The sequence below is a fragment of the Pristiophorus japonicus genome, chromosome 6, assembly GCF_044704955.1.
Source record: "Pristiophorus japonicus isolate sPriJap1 chromosome 6, sPriJap1.hap1, whole genome shotgun sequence".
Taxonomy (NCBI): domain Eukaryota; kingdom Metazoa; phylum Chordata; class Chondrichthyes; family Pristiophoridae; genus Pristiophorus; species Pristiophorus japonicus.
This window is the reverse complement of record NC_091982.1, coordinates 189,278,297-189,292,361: the sequence shown is the minus strand read 5'-3', so window position 1 is coordinate 189,292,361 and position 14,065 is coordinate 189,278,297. Positions and strand designations below refer to the sequence as shown.

Below are 14,065 nucleotides of genomic sequence, written 5' to 3'. Positions count from 1 at the left end.
CCATTGTGCGCTCCCACGCTGTAATGAGCCGGTCCATCCTGTCATCGTGCTGCTGGGTGAATGTGGCGATACTGCCAGCTATCGCAGCCATGGTCTGCAGCATATTGCGACTTATCTCCACGCTGGTGCGTGATAGCTGCACCATCTCGTTCAGTGCAGAGAGCCTGCTGCATCCGTAGGTGGTTGCCCGCTCCTGGTGGGTGCTGGTGCCTTGCTTGCCTTTGATCCACGGCCTCTGTGCTTGGCAGAGCTTGCGTCTGTGGAGTCCGTTGGAAAGCCCAGGAAATCGGATCCGACACCGAGGTTCTGCGGACACTTGGCTGACATGGCAGGAGGTTTCTGTCAGCCGCTTCCGGCTCCTCCAGGTCAAGGGGTAGAAAGACGGGCCCTTCTCCCTCCTGTTCTTCCTGGCCCTGGGTGGTGGAGGTGGGAGCAGTGGAATTAGGTAATGTGGGGGGTGGAGGAAGGATCCGCTATCTTCGAGTGTGGAGAACGTCGGGGTGGGAGACGCTGGGATCTGGCGCTTCTCTGAAGGCCAGAGGTCGATGGTCTCCTTATATCTGTCCTTTCTGAGTCATTATCTACAAGTAGAGGACAATATTTTGGTCTGTAGGGGGCGGTGGTGTTGGTCAAGCTGAGATGTGAGCCGTTCCATCTCACATTATGCCAGCAACGAGTTCCATTTCTCCATGTCTTCACCAATAATGGGCGACAAAGTGTGCGTTCAACCGTGAGTGCCTTAACATTGCATGTACTTTCATGCCATGAGTGTCGCTAACACCAGAGATTAGTATAACCTTACCACACGGTAGCACCGGATCTGCATCAGTGTGTGTGGTTGCACGGCGGCGGTTACCAACCAATGCCAATGCACGCTCCTCCAGCCTGGTCAATTTGACCACCTCTTCTGGGCCCCCTCTGGTCACATGCAGGCTTGCCTCGTTGGTTGCCTTTTTTTTCTGTACAAAGAAACATTACGGGCTTTAGCCCCTTTGCTGATGCCCCCCACACACACTCCCACATGCACACGCACATCTGGCGCACAACCGTTTTGGCCTTGGACAACAGGGGGCGAATAAATTTGTACTCACTCTAGCTGTCGCCAGCAAATCGTTTCAACGCTCACGGCATTGGTCCCCATCCCGCTCAATGTTGCCCATTGCAGTCATCATCTCACCGATCTCCATCCACATTCATCGGTCTTGGGCTGGTGGAGGCTTGCCATGAACATCCCGGTTTTATCCTCATTGTACCTGCACTCCACCTCCATCACTAGCTCCTCCAATTCCTGTTCATTGAACCACAGAGCTCTGGGCCTGGTTTTGCCAGTCTTCAGAGAAGATTTCTGGCCACTCATCATCAATGATGAGAAGAATGGCTGCTGAAGAGTTTGTGGGTTGAATTTCTCACACTATCCCCTCTCCAATACCACCACTCTGCTCTCCAACATGCAACTCTCTCCTCTGCGATGCCACCATTCTGTTCTCCAGGCTCCAACTCTCTACTCTCCCCTCCCCTCTCGTACTCATGGGTGGAATAAACTGGTCTTTTATGCAGTTCACCAATCAGCCTCCAACGGCCATGAATTGACGTCACGTCGGCAGAAGAAAACTACAATAAAAAAAATACGCGAATTCTCACACGTGCGCAGTGGAGGCCCTCCGAAGATCCCCAAGTGGCAAGGCCTCCAACTGATGCACAATAGTGACGCAGGCCAGACACTCCCGCTCCCATCTGCCGACTGCCGTGCCTGCTGCCGCCCACACAACGGACCCGAAGTGGCTCCCTACGGGACCCAGCAGCAGTGGGCAGCAAAAACGTAGCTCTCGCCCGGGGACTGCCGAGAAATGGGCGGCGACCAAATTTGGCCAAATAGTTCTTAAGATGATTCCTTGATTTGAAATCATGGCATATACATTGGATACTTCAGAATAATCAGAAAGGGACAGGCTGCATTTGCTGTCATGGGGAATGATGGGGGCAAGTTAAGGCTTTACACAAAATTGCAGTATCATGCAGCTGAGGTAAATCCACTTATATTGCTTTCACCGACTTTTGCAAGGCTTTTGATCTTGTGCCACATGCGGCCTTCTTGAAGAAGCTGGACTGGAGGAATATTGCCAAATCTTGGATTTTATCGAAGCTGTATATTTTGACTCAGAAATCTGTATATGGTTAGTTTGGAGACTCAACAAGTCTGTCTCTCTCAGAAGAGGCCAGTGTAGCTTTCCTGAGGTTTAGTGCCCAAAACTGCACGCAGTACTGCAGATGGGATGTAACCAAGACTGTGTAAAATAAAAATAATGTTTCCTCACTTTTGTATTTCAACCCCCTTGAGATAAAAGACAACATTCCATTAGGCTTCTTAATTACATGTTGTACCTGTACCCTAGCTTTTAGTGATTTATGTACATGCCACCTGATTCCCTTTACTCCTCCACAGCTCCTCGTCTTTCAGTATTAAGCTAATATTCCAATTTGTATGTCTCGGATCAAAAGTGGATGGCCTCACACTTCCCCACATTGAACTTCATCTGCCATAGTTCTGCCCACTCAGTTAGTCTGTCTATGTTCCTTTGCAACTTCCTGCTCCTATCCACTAATCTACTATGCCTCCTAACTTAGTATCATTTGCAACCGTGAATATACAACTCTCTATTCCTGCATCCAAAATTAATACTTATGGTGAAAAGCTGAGGCCCCAGTACAGATTTCTGGGGAAACCCCCTTCACACATCCCGCCAATCAGAGAGCTAATCCTTTATCCCTACTCTTTGTCTCCTACCTCCCAACCAATTACCAACCTTTGTCACAAGGTTACCTCCAATTCCATGCGCTCTCATTTTTGTTAATAATCTCTTGCGCAGAACCTTATCAAATGCTTTCTGGAAGTCCATATAGACAACATATATAGGGCTCAATTTTGGCTCATCCCTTTTTTCGGCACACTTACCGGAGATGCGCCGCTTTTCTCCGTTAATAAGTGCACCGAAAAAGTTGCTCCCCACTTTGACCGCTGTCCGGCCTCTCCTCGGTCGTCGTGCAGCGTGGCCAGTCGAGTTGGGGCGGAGCCAGCGTCCTACACTAAAAACAGTGCCGGGACGCCTGCACATGCACAGTGGAGTGTCCGCGCATGCTCAGTAGCTCCTCGCCCCCAGCCTCTCTGTGTGCGTGCTGCAGCCGCTGTGTGTGTGGGACTGATGCCTGCCCCTAGCCCTTGCCGAGTGGCCTCCCAGTGCGATCGACCTCAGGTTTGAAAATTTATGCACTGTAGCTATTTTTGAACTTTTTTAATGGCTTGTCATTTTCCTGGACTTTGGGATATTTTGAAAAAATTATGTAAATATGTTTTGTCTCTTGTGAATAGTGGTGACCATTTGTCAAGCCTAATCACCTGGTGCTATTGTGAAAGAAAAACATAAGTGACAGAGGAATACTGAGAGAATATCTTAATTATTAAAGTAGACTTTATTTCAATAATATGGGCTCAATTTTGGCCCAATATAATCATTGCAAACAAATAGTTGTTTAAATTAGTTGTGAGATGAGGGCAATTTAATTCAACTATCTTTTACTTCTTTTATTTTTGTAGTTTAAGCTTCCATGAATGCTTCTGTTGTATAGTAAATTAACTTTGCGAAGTTTGTCATATGATGTCCTGTATAGCTGTTTAATTCTATTCATATTCTTTAGTCAAGTCATTAAGTTCTGCTGGCCTCCGATGTACTTACCTGCGCTAATTTCTTAACTCTCCGCAAGAGTTTTCTGAAGTGGCCACATACACTGGCCTAAGTAGATTTGGAGTAACTATTAGCTGGCCAAAGTGGCCTAAATGGCCAAAACTAGCGCAGGTGGTTGGTAACGCTCCCTTTCGAGAAAAAAAATGAAACTAAAAAAACCTAACTAACTCACTTACACTGGCGCAAATTGAATGTGCAAAATGGGGATTTTTAAGATAATCCTGAAAAATCAAGTTGCTCCAAAAAAAACGGAGCAACTCCTGGCCAAATTTGAGCCCTATAGACACTCCCCTATCTACTATGCTGGTGACCTCCTCGCAAAATCCAACTAGATTAGTCAGATATGACCTACCCTGGTGCAAGGGTCAAGGATGTCTCGGAGCGGGTGCAGGACATTCTGAAAAGGGAGAGTGAACAGCCAGTTGTCATGGTGCACATTGGTACCAATGATATAGGTAAAAAAAGGGATGAGGTCCTACGAGACGAATTTAAGGAGCTAGGAGCTAAATTAAAACGTAGCACCACAAAAGTAGTTATCTCGGGATTGCTACCAGTACCACGAGCTAGTCAGAGTAGGAATCGCAAGATAGCTCAGATGAATACGTGGCTTGAGCAGTGGTGCAGCAGGGAGGGATTCAAATTCCTGGGGCATTGGAACCGGTTCTGGGGGAGGTGGAACCAGTACAAACCGAACGGTCTGCACCTGGGCAGGACCGGAACCAATGTCCTAGGGGGAGTGTTTGCTAGTGCTGTTGGGGAGGAGTTAAACTAATATGGCAGGGGGATGGGAACCAATGCAGGGAGACAGAGGGAAACAAAATGGAGACAAAAGCAAAAGACAGAAAGGAGATGAGTAAAAGTGGTGGGCAGAGAAACCCAAGGCAAAAAACAAAAAGGGCCACTGTACAGCAAAATTCTAAAGGGTCAAAGTGTAATAAAAAGGCAAGCATGAAAGCTTGGTGCCTCAATGCAAGGAGTATTCGGAACCCAGGAGAGGGCTCTGAGCTAGTTAGAGTGGGTGAGAGCTCAGATGAACAGGCTCCCAAGAAAGAATGCAAAAGGCAGGAGGCAACAGAGCAGAGTAGCACTGGGATTAGTGTAAACCACAAGGTGATAGGAAGGGACAATATGTATGAATATAAAGGGGCTGCAGGGGTGTCAAAACTAAAAATCATGGTTTAAAAACTAGTATTAAAACACTCTACCTAAACGCACGCAGCATTCAAAATAAATTAAATGAGTTGACGGCACAAATCATTACAAATGGGTATGATTTGTTGGCCATTACAGAAATGTGGTTGCAGGGGGGCCAAGACTGGGAATTAAACATACAGGGGTATCTGACAATTCGGAAAGATAGACAAGAAGGGAAAGGAGGTGGGGTAGCTCTGTTAATAAAGGATGATATCAGGGCAGTTTTGAGAGACGATATTGGCTCTAATGAACAAAATGTTGAATCATTCTGGGTGGAGATTAGAGATAGTAAGGGGAAAAAGTCACTGGTGGGCGTAGTTTATAGGCCCCCAAATAATAACTTCACGGTGGGGCGGGCAATAATCAAGGGAATAATGGAGGTATGTGAAAAAGGAATGGTAGTAATTATGGGGGATTTTAACCTACATATCGATTGGTCAAATCAAATCGCACGGGGTAGCCTTGAGGAGGAATTCATAGAATGCTTACGGGATTGTTTCTTAGAACAGTATGTTACAGAACCTACAAGGGAGCAAGCTATCTTAGATCTGGTCCTGTGTAATGAGACAGGAAAAATAAACGATCTCCTCGTAAAAGATCCTCTCGGAATGAGTGATCACAGTATGGTTGAATTTGTAATACAGATTGAGGGTGAGGAAGTAGTGTCTCAAACTATGCTTAAACAAAGGGGACTACAGTGGGATTAGGGCAGAGTTGGCTAAAGTAGACTGGAAACACAGACTAAACTGTGGCACAATTGAGGAACAGTGGAGGACTTTTAAGGAGCTTTTTCATAGTGCTCAACAAAATTATATTCCAGTGAAAAAGAAGGGCAGTAAGAGAAGGGATAACCAGCCGTGGATAACCAAGGAAATAAACGAGAGAGTATCAAATTAAAAACCAATGCGTATAAGGTGGCCAAGGTTAGTGGAAACTAGAAGATTGGGAAAATTTTAAACGACAGCAAAGAATGACTAAAAAAGCAATAAAGAGAGGAAAGATAGATTACGAAAGTAAACTTGCGCAAAACATAAAAACAGATAGTAAAAGCTTTTACCGATATATAAAATGGAAAAGAGTGACTAAAGTAAATGTTGGTCCATTAGAAGATGAGAAGGGGGATTTAATAATGGGAAATGTGGAAATGGCAGAGACCTTAAACAATTATTTTGCTTCGGTCTTCACAGTGGAAGACACAAAAACAATGCCAAAAATTGCTGGTCACGGGAATGTGGGAAAGGAGGACCTTGAGATAATCACTATCACTAGAGGGGTAGTGCTGGACAGGCTAATGGGACTCAAGGTAGACAAGTCCCCTGGTCCGGATGAAATGCATCCCAGGGTATTAAAAGAGATGGCGGAAGTTATAGCAGATGCATTCGTTATAATCTACCAAAATTCTCTGGACTCTGGGGAGGTACCAGCGGATTGGAAAGCAGCTAATGTAATGCCTCTGTTTAAAAAAGGGGGCAGACAAAAGGCAGGTAATTATCGGCCGGTTAGTTTAATATCTGTAGTGGGGAAAATGCTTGAAGCTATCATTAAGGAAGAAATAGCGGGACATCTAGATAGGAATAGTGCAATCAAGCAGACGCAACATGGATTAATGAAGGGGAAATCATGTTTAACTAATTTACTGGAATTCTTTAAGGGTACAACGAGCATGGTGGATAGAGGTGTACCGATGGATGTGGTGTATTTAGATTTCCAAAAGGCATTCGATAAGGTACCACACAAAAGGTTACTGCAGAAGATAAAGGTACGCGGAGTCAGAGGAAATGTATTAGCATGGATCGAGAATTGGCTGGCTAACAGAAAGCAGAGAGTCGGGATAAATGGGTCCTTTTCGGGTTGGAAATCGGTGGTTAGTGGTGTGCCACAGGGATCGGTGCTGGGACCACAACTGTTTACAATATACATAGATGACCTGGAAGAGGGGACAGAGTGTAGTGTAACAAAATTTGCAGATGACACAAAGATTAGTGGGAAAGCGGGTTGTGTAGAGGACACAGAGAGGCTGCAAAGAGATTTAGATAGGTTAAGCGAATGGGCTAAGGTTTGGCAGATGGAATACAATGTCGGAAAATGTGAGGTCATCCACCTTGGAAAAAAAAACAGTAAAAGGGAATATTATTTGAATGGGGAGAAATTACAACATGCTGCGGTGCAGAGGGACCTGGGGATCCTTGTGCATGAATCCCAAAAAGTTAGTTTGCAGGTGCAGCAGGTAATCAGGAAGGCGAATGGAATGTTGGCCTTCACTGCGAGTGCGATGGAGTACAAAAGCAGGGAGGTCCTGCTGCAACTGTATAGGGAATTGGTGAGGCCGCACCTGGAGTACTGCGTGCAGTTTTGGTCACCTTACTTAAGGAAGGATATACTAGCTTTGGAGGGGGTACAGAGACGATTCACTCGGTTGATTCCGGAGATGAGAGGGTTACCTTATGATGATAGATTGAGTAGACTGGGTCTTTACTCGGAGTTCAGAAGGATGAGGGGTGATCTTATAGAAACATTTAAAATAATGAAAGGGATAGACAAGATAGAGGCAGAGAGGTTGTTTCCACTGGTCGGGGAGACTAGAACTAGGGGGCACAGCCTCAAAATACGGGGGAGCCAATTTAAAACCGAGTTGAGAAGGAATTTCTTCTCCCAGAGGGTTGTGAATCTGTGGAATTCTCTGCCCAAGGAAGCAGTTGAGGCTAGCTCATTGAATGTATTCAAATCACAGATAGATAGATTTTTAACCAATAAGGGAATTAAGGGTTACGGGGAGCGGGCGGGTAAGTGGAGCTGAGTCCATGGCCAGATCAGCCATGATCTTGTTGAATGGCGGAGCAGGCTAGATGGCCTACTCCCGTTTTTAATTCTTATGTTCTTATGCACCCATCACAAATCCATGCTTATCAGTTCATACTTGTCCAACTGCCCAGTCACTCTGTGATGATATATTCCAGTAACTTTCATACACTTGTTGCTAAACTGACAGGCTTGTAGATCCCTGGTTTCACCCTTTCTCCTTTCTTACATAATGGAGTGATATTTGCAAATTTTCATTCCAAAGGCACAATTCCAGAATCTGGAGAGCTATGGAAATGACTTCAGTATATTTGCAGTCTCTCATAATGCTTTGGATTCCCTTGCAGGTTATCAATGCTGTGGAACAAGACTACCGTTTGCCCCCTCCAATGGACTGTCCAACTGCTCTACATCAGTTGATGTTGGACTGCTGGGTGAAAGAGCGTAACAACAGACCCAAATTTGCCCAGATTGTAAACACACTGGATAAACTCATTAGGAATGCAGCTAGCCTGAAGATCGTCTCCATTGCAAATCCAGGGTATGTCGCATCATGAGGTGGAAATTTTGTTTTAAAGTCCACATAGAAATATAGCTTTGGATTTTGACTAATTTCTTACCTTTTAATCAGTTATAATATACAAGATAATGTAACCTTTGTTTATTCATATTATAAGGGTGCCACAGAAAGGATCATCATTTGATCAAAGAGCATTTATTTCACAAACAAAAATACTGACATTTTAAGTGATCAACTTTAATATCTTGATCGTGGCGCCTGCTGCTCAAGCATGGAGTCTGTGCAGGTCATGACCCTGGTTATCTAATGGTCTTTGCTATAAATGCCTGTCATGTAAGGTGACCTGTGGGACCACAAAAAACAATATGGACTCTTCAGCAAATGGAGAGACACTGAGGTTATTTCAAGATGGTTTGGAGCTATTCTTTCTGTCTGTGCATCGAGATCCTTAGTGATGAGTGATAGACAGGAAACAATAATGAAGTGACCTTTTTGTTTTGAACTAAAGGTCACAAGGTCAGGTGACCCTTAATTGATAAGATAGATAAGAAACCTCGCCAAAGAATGAAAGAAGAATACAAACAAAGGTGTATTAGTTACATGAGTGGGTGCACAAAATTAAAAAATGCTTATCAGCACGATGGGAATAAACAATGAGCCCCTGGAAAGTTTTAGGTAGCATTCGACAAGTTAATAAAAAAATGTATATAATTCTAAGGGGATTATTAGATGAAGCCTGTTTCAGGTACTATTAACAGAGATGAAGCCTTCAACTAAAAAAAAATTCCAATTCTACCTGAATCACTTGTCAAAACTTAAATTAAACTTTCATGGTAGAATGATTAAGGAGTCCTGAAGATTATGGGATAATTAATTTCACTAGTGTGGAAGCACTGAGGTTTTAAAAAAAAATCTCTTCACTGTGCATATATTAGAGTGAATGAGGAGGGTCTTGAAAGATATAAGAGTAACAATGATGACAGGATTGACATCAGGCCTACAGATAAAATTAATGAGCCAGGCTTCAGCACTGACTCCCGCAGATTTGATACAAGAAGCAAGGCTGGCTGACACTTTACTGCCATAAAATGTGATCAAACAGACAAGTGACATGTGATTCATTTGTTTCAGTGCTTGCAGCCTGCAACTAAAAAATGTTTTTTTGCTACCATGTAGCCATGATCATCAATTTCTTTAATCATAGAATGATACAGCACAGAAGGAGGCCATTCGGGCCATCGACCCTGTGCCGGCTCTTTGAAAGAGCTATCCAAGTAGATCCAGTCCCCTGCTGTTTCCCATCACCCTGCAAATTTTTCCCCTCCAAGTATTTATCCAATTCCCTTTTGAAAGTTGCAATTGAATCTCCTTCCACCACCTTTTTAGGCAGTGCTTTCCAGATCATATCAACTCGCTGCATAAACAATTTTTTCCCTCATGTCGCCTTTTGTACTTTTGCCAATTAACTTAAATCTGTGTCCTCTGGTTACTGACCCTTTTGCCACTGTAAATTGTTTCTCCTTATTTACTCTATCAAATTATTCATGATTTTGAACATTGCTATCAAATCTCTTGACCTTCTCTGCTGTAAGGAGAACAACCCCAGCCCCAGTCTCTCCATATAACTGAAGTACCATCCCTAGTAAATCCCCTCGGCACCCTCTCCAAGGCCTTGACATCCTTCCTAAAGGTGCCCAGATTAGCCACAATACTCCAGCTGGGGCCTAACCAGTGTTTTATAAAGGTTTAGTATAACTTTTTTGCTTTTGTGCTCTATGCCTCAATTGATAAAGCCAAGGATCCCATATGCCTTTTCAGCAGCCTTCTCAATTTGTCCTGCCACTTCAAAGATTTGTGTGTGACATTCTCAGGTCTCTCTTTTCCTGCATCCCCTTTAAAATTGTGCAGTTTAATTTATATTGCCTCTCCTACCAAAATGAATCACAATTCTCAGCGTTAAATTTAATCTGCCCACTCATGTAACTAATACATCTTTGGTTGTATTCTTTCATTTATTCATTAATATTACAATATTTTAAAGCCAATATATTAATACAGTTCATGCAGAAGTCATTTTAGTTAAATATTAACAAAGTGACGTTGGAGCTCACTAGATGACACAGTAGATAAATGAAGCATGCAAAGTAATACTGAGTCATGGAGAAAAAAAAGATCTTGCCTAGAAAGTAGGCCATGCAGCATCTGTTTTTCGGGTGCTACTAAAGTCCCAATATGACGGGCAGATTTCCAACCAGAAATGTAGTGTTCACCATATTGGATAAAGACAAACAACATGCGCCCTTTACCCACACTGTGTATTTCCATGCTCTCTTTAGTTTGGGAGGAAGGGCATGAGCTTGGCAAATTTCTGATTTCATCGTCTGCTAATTCTCACCGGTTATTTGTCCCTGGTTTTTATCTGCTTATATGTTTTAAATCATTTACCTGGCTGTTTACTTAAAGTATTAGTTTGCATATGCAAATAAGGGTCCTAACACCTATTGGAGGTCATCTCTCCAAGATTGATTTGCCCTGAGGCAGCCTGCGCCATTGCGGGTTGCATTCAGGGAAACTGGTTCTAGGAGTCACCTGCAACAAAAAAGGTAAGTAACTTACCTGAACGCAGAGCCACGAGAAGCAAGAGTGCTCATCTCGGCTCCACATTAAATGACCAGATCGCTACTCCAGATCCCATCACCACTGCTTCCTCCCCATTGCCACTGCGCCCGGCCCCGACCACCACATCGCCAGTCACAATCACCCCTCTGCTTTCGACAGTGACCCCCGCGATCCCCGACCCAGGCCACCCTCCTGATCCGAAACCTCGATCCCAGTCTCAACCCGACACTGGCCTCGATCCCGACTCCGGCCTCGATTCCTGGTTAAGGCACCCCTCCTAATCCCCAACTCACGCTCCAATCCCCGACAACACTTGCCTGAGGGCTGCTGGAGCATTAATAGTGGCCCAAACTTGGGAGTTTTCCTGACTGGCAGGTTCTTCATACTTCGCCGGGAACATTGAAATGAGGTCGGAGGTCCAATATTTGCCTCGGGCCTCATCATTCAGGCTGTGGCATGAATTATGTCCACTGCACATCCAAAACTGGGTGCAGCTCAATTTCTAGGTCCTCACGTTCAATCAATAGTCTATGCTGAGTAGGTTGAATTCGGAGTGCGGAGGGACGAGTAGCAGCTAGTGTTCATAACACTGATCGTTATGCTTACTGAAAAGTTTATGCGCTTCTGTGTGCAGATGTTGGGTGAGGATTTGGCTGTGATGTCCTCATCATTGAATTGTCTCCTGGAATTCACTGTCTAAGTTCATACTTGGAAGAATAGCCACCACCACGATGTACGATGGGGGCTTGTGAGTGTCCATGGAACTATAATCAACATTGTTAGGAAAGCGGGCAAGACTGGCAGATGGGATGGAAAAGATGATTCTTATATCCTGTTTAGTACTTGTTTGCTCATTCGAAAAAAGAAAGATTGAATACATCTGTTCTTTTCCCTCCACCCTCTTTGTGTATAAGTAGAAAAGATGTACCAAATTAGATTCATATGATCCTAATTACAGTCTATACACTGCTGGAGGTGGAAATAAATGAAACATGCCATTTCAGCTTTAGCATATGTGAGGAATGATATGTAGAGTGTCTGTCAGGCATTATTGCTCTCATTTTAAAAGTTTAAGGGGGAAAAATTGAAAAGGAAACTTAGGAGGATTGGTGCTCTGAAAAGGACTGAAATCTTTCTCTTTATTCCGTTAACTAAGGGCAAAAGAGACCTTGCCCAATGGAAAATACGATTTGCCCCTACAGAAAAACAGATTCTCAAATGGTTTTCTTTAAGTAACAGTATATCTGCTACAACCTTGACTCATTCCATTCCTCCATTCTGGCTCTAAATGCTCAGCTGGTAATGATATGGTCTATAGTCCCAAATACCCAAAGGGGCTCATACGTCTTGTGCTTTTTATCACATATGCATCGTCAATGTCATCATCAGTTAACAGACTAATTCCAATATTGGCCCATGTGACAGGATGGGTCATTAACCAGAGCTGCCTAATCATGTCTGCTTGATCTGTTTCCTCAAAAACCTTCATGCTTTTCCTGTGCGGTCTGTTTTATATTATCTTTGAATCTTTTCCGTGGATGCCTTGGTAGGAACTTTTTGGCAATTGTCACTCATAAAACACTTTATACATCCAAAGCAAACTAACCTTTGTATAGTATTCAACTAAACTGTGCCTCAAATTCTTTCCTGATGTCCTCATTGCTCGTTGTTCTCACTATATTTAACTGTAATTCTTTTATCTTCTGCAGTTTTTAATACTTGTCATATATATATCCCTTCAGCAGTATAGTCTTGCTTAACCATGTGCCTGTGGGCATAAATACTACAGCTGCATTTTTAATATATTTTATTTATTATGCTGAATTTCTACATTTTAATACTTCTAATGCAAATAAACCAAGTGTTTTATTGTTTTGTCAACCCAAAACAATGATTTTGGTTCCTTATGTAGAGAATCAGACACATAGTAAAGAATAAAACTAAATTCTCTTGAGGCAAAACTGCACATTTCAGACCTTTGACAGTGAAGTCATTGCAAAGGACTTCTAGATAGCAGCAACCAATATTTTTTGTATTGCATAACATTGTTATTGTAGCATAGACTTAGCTCCAGAATAAGCCATGCCAGAGTACACACACGGTCAGCCAACATAGAAAATCCAGCCCCAGGTGTAGGTTATAACATAAATATGATGCTGGAAAATTCCACTTGCCAACTGGTATTTTCAGCCTTGGACAAATAAAGTAACATACTCTTTTTCTCCCTCCATTGCTTCTGTCTTTACTTCATCATTTTCAATTCTTTGAGGTCTGTTTCAGTTTTTCACTGTGGCATCTCACTCGTCATTGATGTGAAGAATTATTTTGATCCCTTTTATTATTAATTTTGTCCAGTTAAGGTTCAATGCACAGTTCATGGTGAACAAGCAACATATATAAACAGGCCTTTTTAGTCAAGGGGCAAGTAACTTGTAAATGTATTTTGAGCACTGCTTCAGAATGAGGACCCCGCAAACAAAAGCTTGAAGTAACATTGGCACATTTGCTTTATGGTTACATAGCAATGCAGATGGTAAACAGGAAACAACAGTAGCAGTTGACCCTTTTGTCACATTACATCTTAAAGCAGTACAGGCATGCTCAGTCAGTTATCAATGGTCAGAACTGAACTGCTACAAGAAGTAGTGTAAACAGCGCATCTGTGATCCTTATCAACTTCAGTACCTGAAGTGACTTGTTCCAGACTCACTGTGGATACTGATGTAAGCAGGGTTTAAGATGTGGACTGATTTTGTCTTATCTTCCCCACAGCCCTTCCCAGCCTCTTTTGGACCGTACTGTTCCTGACTACACCACATTTACCACAGTGGGAGACTGGCTAGATGCAATTAAAATGGGTCGGTACAAGGAGAATTTTATTAATGCTGGGTTCACCTCTTTCGACTTGGTTGCTCAGATGACAGCAGAGTAAGTATTAACCCTCATCACTTTCTCCAGCCTGTTCATGGAATTTGTTATGAACTAAGGCTGAGACAAAAACATGTACAACTGGAGCAGCCATTTCAACCGTGATATGCCTTCTACCTAAAGTGTAGACTCTGTCCCTAGAATACCAGGTGGAAGCCACTGGCTTCATGCTTGAGCTTTAGTGTACCAAATAATTATCTGTATTTTTCCATCATTGGGATCATAGAATTAACTTGTAGAGTAGGAATATTACAAACAATATTAA

At 43.2% G+C, this 14,065-nt stretch overlaps 1 protein-coding gene across 4 annotated transcripts in view; it reads left to right on the top strand.

Moving 5' to 3' along the window:
- LOC139265910 (ephrin type-B receptor 3-like) overlaps positions 1 to 14,065 on the top strand; it is a 105,572-nt gene that overhangs the window by 89,065 nt on the left and 2,442 nt on the right. For 2 of the 4 annotated variants that reach the window (XM_070883489.1, XM_070883488.1), the window contains exons 14-15: positions 8,081 to 8,274; positions 13,645 to 13,800. In XM_070883489.1, coding sequence (XP_070739590.1) covers positions 8,081 to 8,274; positions 13,645 to 13,800 — 350 coding nt within the window. The remainder of the gene's footprint in view (positions 1 to 8,080; positions 8,275 to 13,644; positions 13,801 to 14,065) is intronic. The other 2 variants (XM_070883492.1, XM_070883490.1) reach the window with 1 other exon arrangement.